Genomic DNA, 20871 nt, shown 5'->3' on the forward strand with positions numbered 1-20871 from the left:
TAATTCAGTTTTATTGAAATATATTCACATACCATACAATCTTCCATGGTATACAATCAACTGTTCAGAGTATGATCGTATAGTTTCTCTGACTCTTTTAAGGCCACCTTTGGCTGGGTCAGAGCTCACAACTGAAAATGCCTGAGGCCTTCTCTAATGAGGTACTTAGAATGGGAGGGGGAAAAAAAAAAGAAAAAGAAAAAGAGAAAAAGCCCCTTTTCAGAACCAGTCCCATCCCCCAGTTTCGCTGGCTGACTGGTGTTGGTATCCAGTTCTCTGTGCCCCTTTTCTTGGGATACAGCTATTTTGCAGTATTCTGAGCTCAGCTGTCTCCAAAACCCTCTGTTTTTATTTATTATTATTTTCTTCTGTCAGCCCCACCTACTCTCTGCTGGGAGTGACCTCAGGGGTCCTTTCCTGCTTGCTCCAGGTTTATCTGTGCTTGTAGCTTGTATATAGTAGTCCAAATTTATTAATTAAAACTGCATTTGGAGTTTGGTTGAGTTACTTTCCCTTGCTCCAGGTAGCCTGCTTCTTTTTCCCAGAGGAAAGTGTTACAACTCAGCCTGCCATGCTGGGGGGATAGGGGAGGGAGAAGTCCGCAGTTTGGGGAGCTTTACTTAACATTTCTATGCTGTGATATTAGTTCTTCCACCCATTCCAGGATGGTGTACAGTGTGTGTCCAGTGACAGATGTCCTCTAACAGTTGGTCCAGACTATTTGCTAGTTGTTCCTGGCTATTTACTAGCTGCTCTAGAGGACTAACTAAATTCCACACCTCTCTATGCCACCATCTTGCCCCAACTCCCCAAATGCATACCTTAAATACTATTTTTGTGATGGTTAGGTTCATGTGCCAACTTGGACAGGTGATGGTGTCCAGGTGCCTGGTCAAACAAGCATTGGCCTATGTCTCCACGGACATCTGTAGCTGGTTTATTAAATCATCAGTCAATTGACTGCACCTGTGACTGACTACATCAACAAAGGGCATGTCTTCCGCAATGAGAGAATTCAATCAGCTGGATTTAATCCAATCAATTGAAGACTTTTAAGGGAGAAAGAGAGAGAAACTTCACTTCTTATTTGGCTAGCCAGCATCTCCTGAGGAGTTCACTGCACACCTTCATCGGAGTTGCCAGTCTGCTGCCTGCTCTATAGAATTTGGACTCGTGCATCCTGCCCTGTGGAATTTGGACTCATGCATCCCCACAGTTGTGTGAGACACTTTTCTAAAATCTTATATTTACAGATATCTCTTCTTGATTCTGTTTCCCTAGAGAACCCTAATACAATTTTAAATATTATTTTAAAAACATATTTGGTGGAAATATTGCATCCCCCTCCATGTTCACATTTCACAAAACAATTTCTTTCAAATCTTCACAAGCATCTTCATATCAGCATCCTTGTGATCAGTAGTGCTACTTTTGAGTCACTGTTGCCTCAAAAATCTTTATCTAGAGAATAAAAGAGCCCCCAATTCCCATCACAAGAGTTTATGATAAATAAATTTTACCCAGCACAAATGGAAACTTAGACCTGTCTATTCTTAGGCTCAAAAAGTTTAACAGAGCAGGGAAAACACAGTTTATTTAAGGAATGAAGGAAAGAGAAAAAAAAAAGAGACCTCTTAGATTTATAAGAAGAGTTGAAAAAATTAATTGTCTAAAAGTGTATTTATTTGATAAAGTAATTTTAAAATGAAAAAAAAGTGACTATACTTCTTTATTGTTCAAAATAAAGCAATTAAGAAAACACCTATAAGTGATTTTTTATAAAGATAATACTGAGTGATAATACAGACCAAAAACCCCTGCCTCATATTCAGGTATGTATGTTATGTTATCTCAATTAATTCTCATCATAATCTCTGTGATAAAGAGAGTCAGTAGTATCCTTGGTCCAATAAAAAAACATCATTTTGTCTTGAGAAAAACAAATTAACAGAACAAAGTTAACACAGCAATTTCATTTTATACGCACAAATTAAAACAGCCTTTTATCATTTCTAAGGGCTATTAATTTAAACTAAGATAGCTTTATTTTTTAAATGCTCTATACTTTTTGTACAGCTTGTTTTTTATTATTTTGCATTTCCTTATGTATACGGTGAGCCAACTCCACAAGAGTTGAATCCATTATTTCTAAAGTCCATTAGTAAGTTTCATCTCTAGTAACTCAGTACAGCAGCAGTTCCATGCAAAAAGAGACTCTGGGCCATCTAGGAATCAAAGATTCATCGTCCTGTGCCCTCTCATCCTTCCTTTTCCCAAGCCACATGTTTCAGTGAATCAGGGTCAATCTAGTGAATTCCAATTTTGATACCAAAAATGTGAAGAGGTTAGCCAACTGCAAAGTTTGAGAGACCACAGAATCCACAAAACTACCCTCATTTCTGACACCAATTCCAAGTTTGAGGGGTTCTCTAACCATCCTACCCATTCATTTATGTTATGGATTGAATTTTGTCTCCCCAAAACAATATGTTCAAGTCCTGACTGGCAGTCCCATAAATGTGACCCTGTTTGGAACAGGATCTTTGTAGATGTTATTAAAGATGAAGCCAAACTAGATTACAGTGGGCCCTAATCCAGTGTGACTGGCGTCCTAATAAGGAGAGGAAATTTGTACATATACAGAGAAGACAGGAGTAGAGACCGAGTTATGCCACAAGTCAAAGAATGCCAGGGATTGCTGGAGAACCACCTCCAGAATTCTACAGACTTCAAGGAGGAGCATGGCCCTGCTGACAACTTGATTCAGATTTCTAGCCTCCAGAATTGTGAGATAATAAACTTCATTTTTTTATAGGTCACCCAGTTTGTGATAATTTGTTGTTAACAGCCCTAGGAACCTAAAACAATTTTCGTTTTTTGTTTTTTTTTTTTTGTCCCTAAAAATGTTATGAGCTTGGGGGATGGAATTTACATTTTTTCCCTTTTAGTTTTTTTTCTCATTATAAGGCTTCTTACAAAAGTACTAATGGTTGATTATCAGACTATATATCTGTGGTTGACATATAATATCACAACAGAAGTCTCCATTCACATAAGCACTCAGCTCCTAAGATTTTAGGAGAAACAACCATGAGAGCATCTCAAACACTTTGTGGGTATGCAAGAAAGCTATTTAATTAAAATACACTTACCTAATATTTGAGTAGGGTTAGCTTGATCAAAAGTTACAGCCTCTTTTTTAGGGAAATAAATATTCACCATTTTAGATGCAGCTGATCGATAGGCACTATTCCCTGTTTACAGAATAGAAGATGATGAAAATCAGAGTGGTCAAAAGTGAGATTTTTCTAATTGTGGGACTTTGTTTCACAATTATTAAGATATATAACTACCCAGCCCATGCAACAAAATAACAAGAAACCTCAAAAAAAAGGGCGGGGGAAGGAATAGGTTATTCACAAGAACTTTGTAGACTTGTTTGTTGACATAATAACCTCTAGTTTTGGAATGGGAGCTTAGACAAGATCTTTCCATCTCGTATTTTCTACTTGTACATTTTTTCACATTTAAGCTTTGATCTTTTAAAAAGATCAAAGAATACAAAAGAATGATGAAATATTTCATTCCTATCTTCTCTAAGACATACTGATCTTTCCCTTCTCATGTCTTACATTGCTTGTTCCAAATAACGTAATATGTTTTATCATTTTCTCTAATCATAATCTCTAATGTAATCACCTTTACAACCCCAAATTGCAAGTTCCTATGGGGCAGGGATCCTAGCCTTTTACTTTACTTTTACTTTTTAAATTCTTAAGTTCCTATTATTATCAACTCAGTAACTGATATTGAACAAAAAACTGGCACAGAATAAAAATTCAGCAATATTCAGTGAATGAAGATGCTTAAACGAAAGCATAATTTAAATCTAATTTATATTTTATTTGCACTTCAAATCTTAATTTTATACTCCATTTTGTTCCAATATAAAATTAAGGTATTTTGTAAAGATATGAATAAAACATTTATTTTAATCATCTGAGTATATTGGGAGTGAAAGAGAAGGTGGTGGATAAAACAGGATGAAGCAAGTGATGAGGTAAATGCACAAAATGAATTCTAATTTTTTGTAAAGCATAAAATATTTATTGACATGGATCAAAGATGAGCCCAACAGATGCTGCCTATACTCCTGATCTTTAAAGTTTAGTTGTGGTGAAGAGAATGCAAATGCTAATCAAGTATCATCCAAACAATTAAGAACACTGAAAAGTTCTCTGAAAGAAAAGTAAAGGGTTCAATGAGAGCTTATGATAAAGTGGGTGAGCCATTAAGGGGTATGTGGATGCCCAGAAAAGTTTCACTGAGCTCATTTAAGAAGCATTATATTACAAAATTAAATAAAAGAGAAAAAAGAAAAAAAAAAGCAATTTTGGCCTAAGAACTAAATGAAGGGTGCATGTGTTCCAAGAAAGCAGCATGCACAGGCTGAGAGACAAGGGCATAGTGGCTCAAGAAATTGACCAAAGCCAATATGGCTGGACAGAAGAAAGGCAAAGAGGACTGTGATGCAAGGCAAGAAAAATATTCAATGAGAAGCCAGTAAAGGGTTTTAAACAAGAGAGGGGCATAGTCATAGTTAAGATTGTAAAAAGATTACTGGCAGAGTGTGGACCATGGAGAGACTGGTTAGAAGGCTATTTCATTAGTCTAGGTGAGACATGACAATAGCATGGAATAAGGTAAACAGAAGTCTGATATTTCCACTAAACTGTTAAAGATCATAACTTCTGGAAAATGTGAGGGGCACTATTAACTTTAGACTCTTTTGTAACACAGCTAACAATCACTAAGCACTGATTATGTGCAGTGATTTATATACATTTTGTAATTTTAGGCTCTTAGCATCTAGGAAGTAGATATTATCTTGACTTTATCAATAAGAAAAACAGAGGCACAGACACATCAAATAATTGTTTAAGGTCAAACAGCTAAAACGTAGCAAAACTGACATTTGCATCTAAGTATTCTCACTCTAGGGTCCATAATGTTTATCACTGTAATACTCCCATATCACCAATCAATATTATTTTTGCAATTAAAAAAATAACTTTTTAAAAATCACTTGCCAAATCAGTTCTTAAGTAGAGTGGTACCTTTATGGGTGTTGATTTATTATGCTCAGTAACCTAGATATGATACATATATTCTCTTTTACATATCCCTTAAGATATAAAATAATAAAGTAGGGGGAGTATACCAAGATATCTGTCACACTTTCAAGAGGTGGACCACAAATCAAGCTCTGCATTTTACTGACAGCTAATATGGAAGAAAAAATGCCTGCATTTATTCAACAATAAACATTAGACTAATATTAAAGATTAAAAAAAAGAAAAAAAAAAAACAACAAAACCCAAAACTGGTTGCTCAGGAGAATACCAAAAATTCCCAGCCTAAGTCAAAAAAGCAAATTCTTTTTTGGGTTCTCTTAAAGAGAACAATATGTAACGTAGTAAATAACATTCTCAACATATTAAGTAAGAATGAAAGAGGAGAGATAGGAATAAGCTTAGTTTGTATAGGGGTAGTAAGTTCAGCCTCCCTGCAGTAGAACAACAATTTTCATCCCTGGCGATGTATATTAGAAGCACAATTGAAGACTATAATAATTACTCTTGCCAAGAATCAACTCAGGGCAATTAGATCAAATGGACATCTCTAGGGATAAGGCTGAGATACTTTTTTTAAGCTCCCTAGATGATTCTAATGTGCAGTAGTAAGACAATTCTGAGAAAACTCTAAAAGCCAGGTTAAGAAGTTTGGTCTTCATTTATTATATAATAAGTTCTCAAGCAGGAAAATGATACAATTTTTCTTAAAATATTTACATTGAAAAACTTTCAATGAATTTTAAAAATCTAAGAAAAAGTCAAAGAAACAAAAAGTATTTACCTGTAAATGGATCAACACCAGCCATGGGAGTTCCCATACTTGTGGAACCTGGCACATAACGACCAGCACCTAAAATGCAATAATACTCCTAGTAAGAAAACTTAACTGCAAATGAAAAGTTCAAACAGTCCTTTCTTTATATAGAATAACTTATTTTCAGAATTAGTTCTATTTTAGACTCGTATTTTTATATACATAATAAAGGCACTGTAATTTAATGCATAAAAATGCTTAGAACAGTGCTGACAGGCAGCAAATGCCCAATAAATGTTAGCTAAAAAGTAATTCTGAAGTTATAATAAAAACATTAGATGCCCTATACATTATAATTATAGAAGTTTAATGAATTGCAAAGCATGAATAGATTGGAGCTAAAGATATTAAAACCTTTAAGAACAGAATGTGAACACTATATTGAAGTAAAGGAACAGGATTAACTTAAAGTAAGAGGAATAATTCCTGCTGGCACATGTGACTGAATCATAAAATATGAGATGAGGTAAGAGCTAAGAATGCTAAAATAATAGTCCAGTAATATTTCAGATTATTCTTGTGGCTGTCTCAGTGAAAATGGAAGAAGGAAAAAAAAATGGAAAACAAGTGTGGAGAGAGAAATCAGTAGAATCTGGAGATGTTCAGAGCCCTGGATCTGACTTTTTTGGGAAAAAGAAAGGTGAGCTATATATAGTTTCAGTATCTACAAATTTATAATCTAGGAATTAGTGTAACAGGTCCAATGCATTAAAAAAAAAGTCAAACAGTACTAAAAAAAAACAAAAAGAAAAACCCAGATGTAAATAGGATTAATATAATGAAGAACATAGAATAAGTAGGCACATTTGTTGAGTTTTTACTAAATGCCAGTCAATATGCTAAGCATCTTATATGCCCATGCTTATTTAAGTATTAATTAGATAACATTATTATTCCTATTATTTTAGAAAAGGAGGGCTGAGTAACTCACCCAAGGCATTATGCTATTAAGTGGCAGACTGAGGTCTTTACTTTTCTAAACGTGGTTTTTAGACCAACTGAATGAGTCACCTGTTCAATACGCAGATTCCCAGGGCCTACCCAAGACCTAGTGGTTCTCCAAATTGGCTTCACTTCTAGAAACACACTGAGAGTTTTCAAAAACACCTATGAGCAAATCATACTCAAGACCATTTAATCAGACTTTGGAAGTGGGATCTGGCATTGAGTATTTTTAAGCTCTTCATTAACCTAATGACTCACAATCTCTAAGGGTAGGACCCTTGGTTAATTAATTTAAACTATCCTTCCAGATACTTCCAATGCACATTAGAAATTTGAGAACAACATAAATTAATGAAGATGAACCTCGAGTTTCAAGCCACATGGGGAAAGCTTCAGTGCCGTTGGTAAGTATAGGGAACAACATCAACAATAATAATAGCTAATATAGAGTGCTTAAATATTTCCATGCATTTTGCTAAACACTTTACATGTATTGTATCATTTAAAATCTATTTTTTTTTAATAGTGTAGTTCAGTCATCCTAACCAATGAGTGCATAATCCCCTAGGACATTTAGCATGCACATCTCCATAATCATTGTATCTCTTGAGAGCTGTTGACACTATGCAACAGTGAGACATGCTCTGGTTATGGTAGCCCCAGAAGTTCTCCTGATTTTGTTCATATTGTTGTTCTTCCTGTTCCAGAAAAAAAGCCTCCATTTAGATTCAGAAATCATGTTGGTGTAAGTTTTAGGGTATCACTGTGCCTGATCAGGCTGATAAAGATAAAGTCATCATCTTACCTACTCTTCAGATCCTTACTACCATTTCAAATTGCATTATGTCAAAGACTTTCTTAACAGCCACTGTACCATCACATCATTTGACTTGATAGCTGATTATTGTAGTATACTGATCATCAATGCATAGTGTGAAATCATTTGCATCTGGGCCACCAATTTCCTTCACAGGAGAAAGGAAGCTCACCGAGAACAATTTACAACTCCACGACCCCAGCCTAATGTTGCATGTTGATCAAACCTATGGTTGGGACAGGACTGTAGGTTGTCAATTCTGTAGCTCACTGTAATAAGTCTACAAGGCCACTGGATGCCATAAGGCTGTGAATCTCTTCCCAAGTTGAGTATATAGTCCAGACACTTGGCTGAAGGTCCAACAATAGCAGCATACAAGATGTCAAAGCTATTCTGAAAATAGATACTTCTTCAGCAGCATTAAAGTCCAAGTCTGGCAAATTTTTTCCAGTATTGTTGACAGTGAGGCATGCATACCTTGGGAAATAAACTCACTTTGAAGAGATACACCGACACTTTAAGGGCTTCATGAAGGCCATTAATAACTTAGATTAGGAAGACTAATCCTGGATAGCTGGGTGGAGTGTCTCCTTCCATGCTAAGTCAAAATATGCCTGGGCAGACTTCTTGACTGCACTGCTCCATCCAGTATGAGGGACTCACATGGCTCCTTCTTTGCTTGTGATCTGTAGCTTCTCATCAGTGATAGCACTCATGGTGTCTCTTGGTTGGTGGGTTCCCCTATTATCTAATTTTACAGATAAAAAAAATAGGCTCAGAGAGGTTAAGTAACTTGCCAATTTCTCATAGCAAGTAAGTCGTAGAGCCAGATTTTGAACCAGGGTCTGTCTGATTCTAAACTGATACTCTTAACTACTCTGGTCTTATGGAGGACCACTGAGAAAATGAAGAGTTCTAATAATATGCTATTTAAAAGCCATGGAAAAGTCTACAAATGTACTCCAGGAAAAAAGCAAAATTAGAAGTTAAAGAAAAGGAGATACATCAAAATTGGAAATACAGATTATGGAATTTTCAGTTACTGGATGATATCTCTCAAATATAAAGCCATATAATGTAAAATGTTGTGTATTTAGTGAAGAAACAAATATTAATTAAAACTAGATCCCACCTGTAAAAGGATCTGCTGCAGGCAGTGTATTAGAAGATCCTGAAGAGCTTGGAACATACCGACCACCACCTGGAGATACAAAACAAAGGAAATCTTGAAGTGCACCAAAATTTTGAAGTTCTTGGAGAAAAACAAAAAATAAGCTAAGAGATGAAAGAATGACAGAAATTATACTGAGAATTCTTACAGTTGGAAATAAACTAAAATTTCAATGATTTTTCAAGTTTTGTTTTAACTTTAATACTTTATTATCTCTTAGCCAGAACTTAAATGTTGTAATAGCTACAAATTAAAATAAACAAACAGAATTGCAGGTGGTCACTGACCTAAATAATATATACATATTATTTACAAATTCCCTAGAAACCCTGCTGTTGCCATTGCTATCAAAAATACAGGCTTTAAATATTCATCTTTTAGAGAATCCTTGAGTTCATTAATTCATGTGTCAAACAGTGCAGTCAGAGCTGAGCATCCAGCAGGGAACAGGACTGCTTGTATCTACAAAAGCATAAACCTGTTAGAGAAGAGAATTACAAAAGGGATGAGTGCTACAAAGGAAACAGATTTGCATTTATATGTTTACAAATGTGTGAAGTGTGTGAGTATATTGTTTTGTTAGTACCTTACAGTACTAACAAAAATCAGAGTTGTCCACAAAAAGATACGTGTAAAGATGCTTAAAGTTAGAGTTTAGAAAGAGGAAAAAAAATAGCAACTCTTAGATCTCCAGACAGAGCAAGCTGCTTTTATACCTGTCCTCTGTCCCACAAAAAATTAGAACTACACTTCAGCCTCGAGTTGATACACACCTGTGCCGGTTTGAATGTATTGTGTCCCCCAAATGCCATTATCTTTGTAGTTTTGTGGGGCAGACATTTTCTTGATGGTTGGATTTGCTTGGAATGTGCCCCACCCAGCTGTGGGTAATGATAATTTTGATGAGATGTTCCCATGGAGGTGTGGCCCCGCCCATTCGGGGGTGGGCCTTGATCAGTGGAGCTGTATAAATGAGCTGACTCAGAGGGAACTGAGTGCAGCTGGGAGTGATGTTTTGAAGAGGAGCAAGCTTCCTAGAGAGGAACGTCCTGGGAGAAAGCCGTTTTGAGGCCGGAGCTTTGGAGCAGACGCCAGCTGCCTTCCTAGCTAGCAGAGGTTTTCCGGATGCCACTGGCCATCCTCCAGTGAAGGTACCTGATTGCCGATGTGTTACCTTGGATGCTTTGTGGCCTTAAGACTGTAACTGTGTAGTGAAATAAACCCCCATTTTATAAAAGCCTATCCATCTCTGGTGTTTTGCATTCTGCAGCATTAGCAAACTAGGACAACACCTAACCAATTTGGTCTCACATAAAAACAGAATTTCTATTTACCAAATGTCACCAAAATTATATATAAAATGGCAATTATAAAGGAACATACAAATTTCTTTTTATTTGAAAAAATGATTTAATTTCTTTAAGCTTTCTTAATTTTACTGAGTTTACAGTAGGCTATATTTTTGAAAGAGAACAATTTATAATTATTTCTATAAAATACAGACTACTACATAATTTGAGGCTTAAAAATATATGAATGTGAAAGAAAATACTACTGTAGATCTTGATATTTATTTAAATAGCTATTCATACCAGAGTTTTAAATACATTTAAAAAAATCAACCAACACTGATGAAAGCACATAAATTATTACAAACCCTTACTTACCTGTAAATGGATCAGAAAAATTGGTGTTCCCAAGTCCCAACATTTGACCTTTTGTGTTATCAATAATAAATTTAGCCACTTGATCCAAAAACATGGGATTCAAATCATTCTTCTGCAAGAAGTTGTATGCAGTTAACCAAGGATCATCACTGGTATTATATGGCAATTTATATGATGGTCCACCTTCATTGACATCAATTGAGAAAACATAATCAAATTCCTTTAATAGAAATAACAAAGGGAGAAAAGTGATTAATAACTTATCTGTTCACATATATCTCAATGATATAAATAGATGATAATATGTCATGTGTTCTTTATTTTGATAATTATAGTACTTTATATATTTTTCTCCCAAATGCAATGCTAAAATTGTCTTTACATAAAGATTAGTTAATAGTAACCATCTACAGTCACCTTCGATATGTGCTGCAAAACAAGTACTTTATTTTATTTCATTGTGTGTGTGCATTATAACCATAGGCATACCTCAGAGATCTTGCAGGTTCGGTTCCAAACCACCACAATAAAGCAAATATTGCAATAAAGCAAATCACATGAATTTTTTGGTTTCCCAGTGCATATAAAAGTTATGTTTACACTATACTGTAAGTGTGCAAAAGCATTATGTCTAAAAAAACAATGTACATATCTTAATTTAAAAATACTTTATTGCTAAAAAAATGCTAACCATCATCTGAGCCTTTGGTGAGTCGTAAACTTTTTGCTGGTGGAAGACCTCGATGTAGATGGCTACTGACTGATCAGGGTGGTGGCTGCTGAAGGATGGGGTGGCTGTGGCAATTTCTTAAAAAAGAATACAACAATGATGTTTGCTGCATCGATTGACTCTTCCTTTCACAAGATTTCTCTGTAGCATGTGATGCTGTTTAATAGCATTTTACACCAGAGTTTCTTTCAAAATTGGAGTCAATTCTCTCAAATCCTGCCACTGCTTTATCAACCAAATTTACATAATATTCTAAGTCCTTTGTTATTATTTCACCATTGTAGAGAGCATCTTCACCAGCAGTAGATTCCGTTTCAAGAAAACACTTTCTTTGCTCATCCAATAAGAAGTAACTATTCATCCATCAAAGTTTTATCATGAGATTGCAGCATTTCAGGCACATCTCAGGCTCTACTTCTAATTCTAGTTCTCTTGCTATTTCTAACACATCTGCAGTTACATCTTTCACTGAAGTCTTGTACCCCACTAAGTTATCCATGAGGGTTAGAAACAATTTCTTCCAAACTCCTGTACATGCTGGTATTCTGACCTCCTCCCATGAATCATGAATGATCTTAATGTCATCTAGGATGGTGAATCCTTTCCAGGTTTCCAATTTACTTTGACCAGATCCATCAGAGGAATCACTATCTATGACAGCTGTAGCCATGTATTTTGTAAAAAGATAGTTCTTTAAAAATAAAACTTGAAAGTCAAAATTACTCTGTAATCTGTGGGCTGCAAAACGGATATTGTGTTAGCAGGCATGAAAACAACATTCATCTTTTTCAACATCTCCATCATAGCTCTTGAATGGCCAAGTGCATTGTCAATAAGCAGTAATATTTTGAAAGGAATCTTCTTTTCTGAGCAGTTGTTCTCAACAGTGGGCTTAAAATATTCAGTATACCCTGCTGTAAACAGAGGCGCTGACATCCAGGCTTTGTTTTTTCATTTATAGAGCACAAGTAGAGTAGATTTAGCATAATTCTTAGGGGCCCTAGGATTTCTGAAATGGTAAATGAGCACTGGCTTCAACTTCAACTCACCAGCTGCATTAGCCCCTAACAAGAGAGTCAGCTTGATCTTTGAAGCTTTGGAGTCAGGCATTGACTTCTCCTCTCTTACTATGAAAGGCCTAGATGGCATCTTCCTCCAATAGAACTCTGTTTCATTTACAATGAAAACTGTTGTTTAGTGTAACCACCTTCATCAATTATCTTAGCTAGATCTTCCGGATAACTTGCTGATCGGCACTTGCTGCTTCACCTTGCACTTTGATGTTAAGGAGATGGCTTCTTTCCTTAAACCTCCTGAGCCTTAAACCTCTGCTAGCTTCAAATGTTTCTTCTGTAGCTTCTTCACCTCTCTCAGCCTTTATAAAATTAGATGAAAGTTAGCGCCTCACTCTAGATTAGGCTTTGGTTTCAGGGAATACAATGGCTGTTTTGGTCTTCTATCAGACCACTAAAACTTGCTCCATACCATAAATAAGGAAGTTTTGCTTTCTTATCATTCATGTGTTCACTGTAGTAACACTATTAATTTCTTTCAAGAACTTTTCCTTTGCATTCACAATCTGGCTAACTTTTGCACAAGAGGCCTAAATTTCGAATCATCTCCACTTCTGACATGCCTTCCTCTCCAAGGTTAATCATTTCTAGGTTTTGATTTAAAGTGAGACAGGTGTGACTCTTCACCTCTCACTTGAACACTTAGAGGCCATAGTAGGGTTTTTGATTGGCTTAATTTTGATATTGTTGTTTCTGAAAGAATAGGGAGGCCGGAGAAGATTGAGAGAGATGGGAAAGGCTGGTCGGTGGAGAAGTCAGAACACGTTTATTGATGAAGTTCGCTGGCCTATATGGTCATGGTTTCTGGCACCCCAAAACAATTACAATAGTAACATCAAAGATCACTGATCAGGTCTCCATAACAGACATTGTAATAACGAAGAAGTTGGAAATATTGTGAGAATTACCAAAATGTGACCCAGAAACACGAAGCGAGCACATATTGTTGGAAAAATGGTGCTGGTAGACTTGCAGGGTTGCCACAAACCTTCAGTGTATAAAAAATAAATTGTCTGCAAAGCACAATAAAGCAAAGTTCAATAACATGAGGTATGCCTGTACATATTAATGCTAAGGCCAAAAGAGAGTTTCCATCCGGTTGGTCTCAAAGCCAAAATTATTAGCTGTTATGTCCTGCACACCAAAGCTCAATGGCATTATAAACACTGTCCTGCAGGCTCCCTCATATCTTGCTGAATTAAATTATAGCCAGGCACCAGACATTAGATGAAAGGTAGCACAGAAGTTCCTAATCCAAAGTAGTTAGGAACAGCTTTTGTATGGTAACTACTAAAAGGCAGACAACGACCTATTTGTTTATTAAATGCAGCTCTCCCTATATGGAAAGGGATTTCTCTAAAAAATTATTTAAAGACAGGGAGAAGAGAGAATTTCCCCCACAGTAATGTATTTTTAATGTCAAAACACCAGAGCATTTTTATTGGCATGGGGAAGAGAGAAAAGAAAACCCTTAATTTATCTAATACTTTAAGTGAATGGTAATTAGAAAGTAGAAGTTGACATACTTTCCCTTCATATAAAACTTTTCCAGATGTTTGCTGAGTAGCACCAGATGAGCCAACAACATCACCAATTTTTATCCATCTCCCTTCACTAACACTCCACTGATAGGCTTCGACTTTCTCCCCATCTCTGATTAGACGAGTCTGTCCTTCTCTAGAACCTTAAAATAAGAAATTCAAGAATCAAAGGTAAAATGACATAGTGAAATCCAAAAACAGTTAGATAAAAAAATTCTTAATGTTAAAATTTACACAGAAAAGAGAGTATCTATTTTGGTTAAAAAAAATGTTATTCAACAGAAGAATATCTGAGAATGTAATTCTACTAGAAAGTGGCCAAAAGAAAATAAGGCTTAAAAGGAAATTTTATTAAATAAAGGAAGATTTAAAAAAACTTAATTCTATAGCAAAGTAATTGGCCCACAGAAAATAAACTCAAGTTTCCTTACTGAAGGCCTCTTGGCAACACATTTCATTTCAGTAAATGACCCTCCATTCTTTCTGTTGCTCAGGCCAAAAAATGTAAAACAGTCTGATTCCTCTGTCTCTCAATCCTACAGCCAATCAATTTGTTGAATAACAAATTCTATCAGTTCTATCTTTAAAACATTTCTAAGTAACCACCTATTCTTACCATCATCTCTATTGCTACCCTCTTGGAACAAGTCACCAATATTTCTCATTTAGATTAATTCAAGAGCCTCCTACCCCTGCCCTCGTCCCCTACAGTCTATACTGAACCTGGCAATGACAGGAAGTCTTTCAAAAGGTTGTAGGTCCTAACACTTCCCTGCTCAAAACTCTTCAGGGGCTTCCCATCTCACTCTTAATAAAAGCCAAAATCCTTAGAGTGGCATACAATGCCAAATATCATCTGCTTACCACCACCCCCATTCTCTGTGACCACATCTTCTACTACCCTTCCTTCCCACGACTATACCCCTTCAGCCACGGAGCCTTTGCTGTTTATTCTGTCCAAGATACTTTTCACCCAGATGTCAGCAGGATTTGCTCCATTGCCTCCTCAATGACTTATTCAAATGTCACCTTCTCAGCAAGGAATTCAGTGCCAGAGACAGCTGGCTGTCTTCCAAAGAATCATGCTCCTATTCCATAATGTAGAGTTGTAGCTGTCCAGACCGAGACTCTATTATCCAGCCCCCTTGTGTTCTGGAGTTCCTTGATGTCACACAATTAAGTAATGGTCAGTGGAATCAGGGTATGCATGATATACACCAGTTATATGCCTAGCCTATCATCTTCTATTCTCCCTGTTCCCATTTGCTGTCTGGAAGATACATGATGAAGTGGTGGTACTATTCACAGTCTGGGACCATGAGCAGCAAAACTGCTCCACAAAAATGCACACACCTATAACCTGATCAATCCCTGGAACTTTGGCTATCTGTGTGACACCTGAAACTCAGAGCTAGAGCTCGGCGGATATGAATGTCAGTATTAGCGCATACAGCAACTGTCAAAAAAGTTGAAAAAGAGTCCAGACTTCAATTAGAGATATGAATGAAGCAGATCTGGTTAGGACTAGGGCAAATTGGGCCAAAGGGTAAAGGACGATACTAACTGTGTTTTAAAACTTCAACTTCCATGTGAGAACAAGGGAAGAGACGTTTATTTGGTGCAGGATCTATTTTTCCTGAACAATTTAACTTGTACAGTTTGTTCAAATACCATAATTACATGGAACTTTGAATAGGAAGTGAGACCTGGTAGGTTTGTATAGGTTAGTGTGAAATAACGACATATCCCAAAGTAATTTGGGCAGAAAATTAAAAAAATATATGCAGGCCCCCCCTGAGGAGTTGGGGTAAGATGCGGAAGTACTGGACTTCCTCGCCTGGATTGTCGCTGATGTTCTCACAAACATTGAGGACTGGCAGTTTGGTATGCCAAGCCCTCTATCTTGGGGTTTGCTCTTATGAAGCTCGTTACTGCAAAAGAGAGGCTAAACCTGCTTATAATTATGCTGAAGAGTACCCCCTCCCCCCACCGCCGAGCACCTCTTTGTTGCTCAGACGTGGCCCTCTCTCTCCAGCTAACCCAACTTGGCAGGTGATCTCACTGCCCTCCCCTCTATGTGGCTTCTGACTCCCAGGGGTGTAAATCTCCCTGGGAACACAGGATATGCTCCCGAGGATGAATCTGGACCTGACATCGTGGGGTTAAGAACATCTTCTTGACCAAAAGGAGGATGCGAAATGAAACAAAATGAAGTTTCAGTGGCTGAGAGATTCCAAATGCAGTCAAGAGGTCACTCTGGTGGGCACTCGTACATACTATATAGATAACCCTTCTTAGGTTTTAATGTATTGGACTAGCTAGAAGTAAATACCTGAAACTATCAAACTCCAACACAGTAGCCTTGACTCTTGAAGATGACTGTATAACAATGTAGCTTATAAGGGGTGACAGTGTGATTGTGAAAGCCTTGTGGATCATACTCCGTTTATCCAGTGTATGGATGGATGAGTAGAAAAATGGGGACAAAAACTAAATGAAAAATAGGGTGAGAGGAGAGGGATGATTTGGGTGTTCTTTTTTACTTTTATTTTTTATTCTTATTTTTACTTTTTCTGGCATAAGGAAAATGTCCAAAAAATAGATTGGGGTGATGAATGCACAAGTATAAGATGGTACTGTGAACAGCTGATTGTACATCATGGATGACTATATGATGTGTGAATATATCTTAATAAAACTGAATTTAATTAAAAAAAAATACACACACCTACTATGGCCTGCCATCACCTAACTTTAAATGTACAAAAAATAAACTTCTTGTGTTAAGCCACTGAGACCGTGTTTATTTGTTAATAGTACCTAGTGCTATCCCAAGTATCACAAATTCCCTGATCATTGTCTTTAACATTACAAACCAGCCCAGGTCCCTGCTTTATTTTTCCCATAGTATTTATCATTATCTGACATAATTATATATTTACTTGTTAATTATCTGCTCTCCCCTCACTAGATCATAAGTTTATGAGAACTGAAATTTGTGTCCCCTTTGTTATCTGCTATAGTCCCTGGAGCGTAAACAATTGCTGGCTCACAGGTGGTGTTTAGCAAATATTTGTTTAATGTTACGTACTGACAAAAACACTACATTTTTAGGAATTATAAGAATATTAAAACCAAAGTATATGCAGCAGTGCTCATTTTTCAAGATCCCTTTATAGTCATGAAAGTTACTGAGAACCTAAAAGAGTTTTTGTTTATTTTTTTGTTTATGTGGGTTATATCTACAGGTTTGAATAGATGTATTTGAAATTAAAATTGAGAATATTAAAAAATATTTAATTCACTTAATAATAGACCCATTACATAGTAACATAAATATTTTTATGACAAATAACTAGATTTTTAAAAATTTAGTGAGAACGTGCATTTTCTTAAATTTTTGTAAATCTCTTTAATGCATTGCTTAATACAAGATAGCTATATTAGGATAGCTATCTCAGCATCCAATCTATTACAATTTGTTTTGGTTGAAATATATGAAGAAAATCCAGACTTACATAGATATACAGTTGAAAAAAAGGGGATTAATTTAATAGCCTTTTCAGATAATTGTGGCTTCTACAAGTGATAGTTTTCCAAAAGTTACAGGGTGTAATGTGAAACCATATCAATGAATTTTTTATGCTCTATTATACTGAAACGCATTGGTCTATCTCGCGTTTTGAATGTATCTTTCAGCTAGGCATGATTTTGTGACATTTCACATTGGTTGTCTGGGAAATACTGGTTCACTGAATTCTGCAGATTTCCCACATCTTTACACATTCAATTATTCAATGTTTTAAAAACTGCATGCATTAATATTACCACTGATGTCTTTAGAATGGTCTTGCTCATGATGGCAGATACAAATACTGCAAACTTTCAGTTTTTAAATTTTATCTTTGGCAACAAATGCTGTCAGTTGTTCTCCTTAAAGTAACAGGCTCACATTTTTGCTTTTCAAAAAATGTCTGCCAAATATCCAAGCCTAAAAAATATCAGTAATTCTTTCAAATAAAAATGGCATTATGTGAGAAAAAGGACTAGTTTAGCATGCAATTCAAACAACTGCATAGATGTTTTTCCTTGAGACACCTTGGTACGTTGGTTTTCTTTACGTGTACTTGCCATTTTATCACCCAGAATATTAAAAAGATATTACAGGGTCAAGATGTAATAACATTAACAATTTTTAATGCTTCATTAAGGACATTCTTAAGGAAAACTTGTTTTTTTTTCCTTAAAAAAAAAAACAAAAAACAAAAAAACAAAAAACAAAAAACAAAGAAAAAAACATGAATCCATGCCAAAAAAGAACACAATGACTACTAGAACAGTTTGGGGCCAGTGCCCTGATTTGTGTGCTAAGGTTCAGGCAGTTTTACCCACATTGCTTTTGCACCATAACTGCAAGCGTTAAACAGTGAAAAAGGCAAATAACATCTTAGTATTATTATAAAGCTAGTTTTGATTTCATTGACATGCTGAAAGGATCTCAGAATTTGCAGGAGTCCATACACCAAACCTGCGAACACTGGCATAATGGGTCAGAGATATATACAATACTAGATTTCCTTTGAGTCAACGATCCTCTGATTTCAAACTCAAATGACCTCCAACTCATTAAGCAGACATTGCTTTATTTAAAATCACTTTTATTTTCAGTCTACAAAAATTCCTCTCAGGGAATCTAATCGTTCAAAAAGTATTAAATGACTAACTTTTGCATACCTCTTATGTATGAGGTAAGTGTTGGAAGATTTAGATTAAAAAAAAAAAGATTCCTGTCTAAACTGTGAGACAGAGGCAAGAAGAACACAGTTACCCAGAGTGGTTATGTGTGGTAGCAAAAATCCTCAAAAATTAATATCTGGCAATGAACATAATACTGAATAATTAGTAAAACAATTCTTTTTAGAAAAACATTTAATTATTCCAAAAGGCAAATATGGGGGGAAAAGAAAAAAAGGCAAATACTAGATATAATGAAATATTTACCAGGTTCATTCAGATGTTCCCTCCCAGGAAGCTGCTCAGTATTAATGTCTCCCAAATCACCAGTTTTGGAATCAATGGTTGCTTGAGAGAGTTCTTTTTCAAAAGCTTTGATTTCCTCAGTACTTGCTGTCCGATCCTCTGATTCTGTAAATACTCTAATAATACCATCACTATAAGGAAAAACAAACTAATTTTAAAATATTTCCATAGTGTATTAATATTATTACACCTGAATGACCCAAAGCAATCTATTTGTGAATATAACAAATGCTACTATGTATTTACTGCTGAGTATAGCACTATGCTGACCTCAGCACACACTACCCTCTGTTACTTTTTAAAACAATGCACAGGGAGGAAAAAGACTTTAAAGAAATTACTGGCAAAGGACAAAGAAATATACATTTAATGCTCTTTTCAACTCCAAGTTCAATATTTACCATTATAAAAATCTAATGATACAGTATATGCTTTTAAAGTAAATATTACATGGGTTTTACGATACAGAGAAAAGAAGTGGCCTGGTTTACATTGTAGAGGGATCAAATCTCCAACCTAAGTCTTAGAATCTATCAGATGTTCGATATCTGTTCATTACTATCGCCACTGACTAGCAATATGACCTTAATCCAGAAAAAAAAAAAAAAGAAATGCCTCGCCTTGTATTGGATGGCAGTCCTCAACCTCTATTCACAGAAAAATGACCATTTTCATGATTTCTCATTTCTAAATTTTGGAGGTTAGGGGGCAGGTTAGTCACTTTTGACCATATTAACCCCACCTAATTATACCTGAAACTATTTCCTTCTTAACCTTCTGCAAACATCAATTTCACCCTTTCAACTGATTTTCCTTTAACTTCAAATATGCATAGGAAGAAAAAAAAAAAAATGAAACAAACCAACAAATCAAACCCCCACTTCAGTCGAAAAATAAAACACCTCCATTTTATTAGACCTGTATCCCTTCTAGCTGTTACCTTCTTTACCTTCTTGTCTGCAATGTCAGAATAGTCTATAATTCTTTTCTTCATCCATCTCCTCAAACAACCCTTTATTTATCTCCTCTTATTTACCTTTTTTTCTATCATTCTCTACAAAATATGTCAAAAAAAAGTCACTAATAACATCTTTTGAACAAAATCCAAAAGCTTTTCTTTCAACTTCTTGCCCCCAGAATTCCTTTCTGACACTGATGACAACCTTCATTCAAACTATCCTTCTCCATCTCCCTGAATTTCAACATCCTGATTCCTTGTTGTGTTTGACCTATTGTCCTATTGGCTTCTCTTTCTCTATCCAGGGTATCTAAAAAAATTCAGTCTTTAGTCTTCTTTTTCCTCCTTCTCTTTTTTCAGCCCAGAGAAAGGTATTCTGCTGTTTGACTTTGACAGTTTTGTGCAAATCATCATTTTCTATCTCAGCTTTTATGCTACGCTCCATTCAAGTACCCAGGACCCACTGGCATCATTGTGGCTCACCACCATTCAGATCTCAGGAAGTTCAAAACTGAAGTCATCACCTTCAAGCTCCAAACCAGTTCTCCCACTTCTCCATTTTTATTAACAGAGACTTCCAATTATCAAAATTTGTAGCTTTAACCTTCTCTTTCATCTTCTTTCTGGTCACTTTCCTCAAATTATCTCATTTATTTACCTCTTTATCCCTTGCCATTGTTGGCATATTTCATAAATTCACACTCTTATTACCATTGCTTTGTCTGTTTTCCTGTTACACTGTCATCACTAGTTAAAGCCAACCTACATATTTAATAATTCATAACTTCTGCTTTAATCATAACACTTCTTGCTTAGGCATTATAATAGGTTCTTCACACCATAAAAACCAAATCTAAAAAATGGCATTCAAGGTTCTCCATAATTAAACCATCTTACCTAACACCCTTACTATTGACTATTCCCCAGAATTAGTCCTCTGCCCTTTTCCTTCTTCTCCAGTACACATCACAGTCATATAC

At 35.8% G+C, this 20871-nt stretch overlaps 1 protein-coding gene across 1 annotated transcript in view; it reads right to left on the reverse strand.

The window, feature by feature from the left end:
• Positions 1-20871, reverse strand: part of PLAA (phospholipase A2 activating protein) — a 92061-nt gene that overhangs the window by 13830 nt on the left and 57360 nt on the right. Inside the window, exons 7-12 of the mRNA XM_037798401.1 lie at positions 18895-19064; positions 13879-14036; positions 10550-10769; positions 8844-8912; positions 5917-5985; positions 3153-3254 (exon numbers count right to left, since the gene is read on the reverse strand). Coding sequence (XP_037654329.1) covers positions 3153-3254; positions 5917-5985; positions 8844-8912; positions 10550-10769; positions 13879-14036; positions 18895-19064 — 788 coding nt within the window. The remainder of the gene's footprint in view (positions 1-3152; positions 3255-5916; positions 5986-8843; positions 8913-10549; positions 10770-13878; positions 14037-18894; positions 19065-20871) is intronic.

Source organism: Choloepus didactylus, chromosome 10 (genome assembly GCF_015220235.1).
Source record: "Choloepus didactylus isolate mChoDid1 chromosome 10, mChoDid1.pri, whole genome shotgun sequence".
NCBI classification, from domain to species: Eukaryota; Metazoa; Chordata; class Mammalia; order Pilosa; family Megalonychidae; genus Choloepus; species Choloepus didactylus.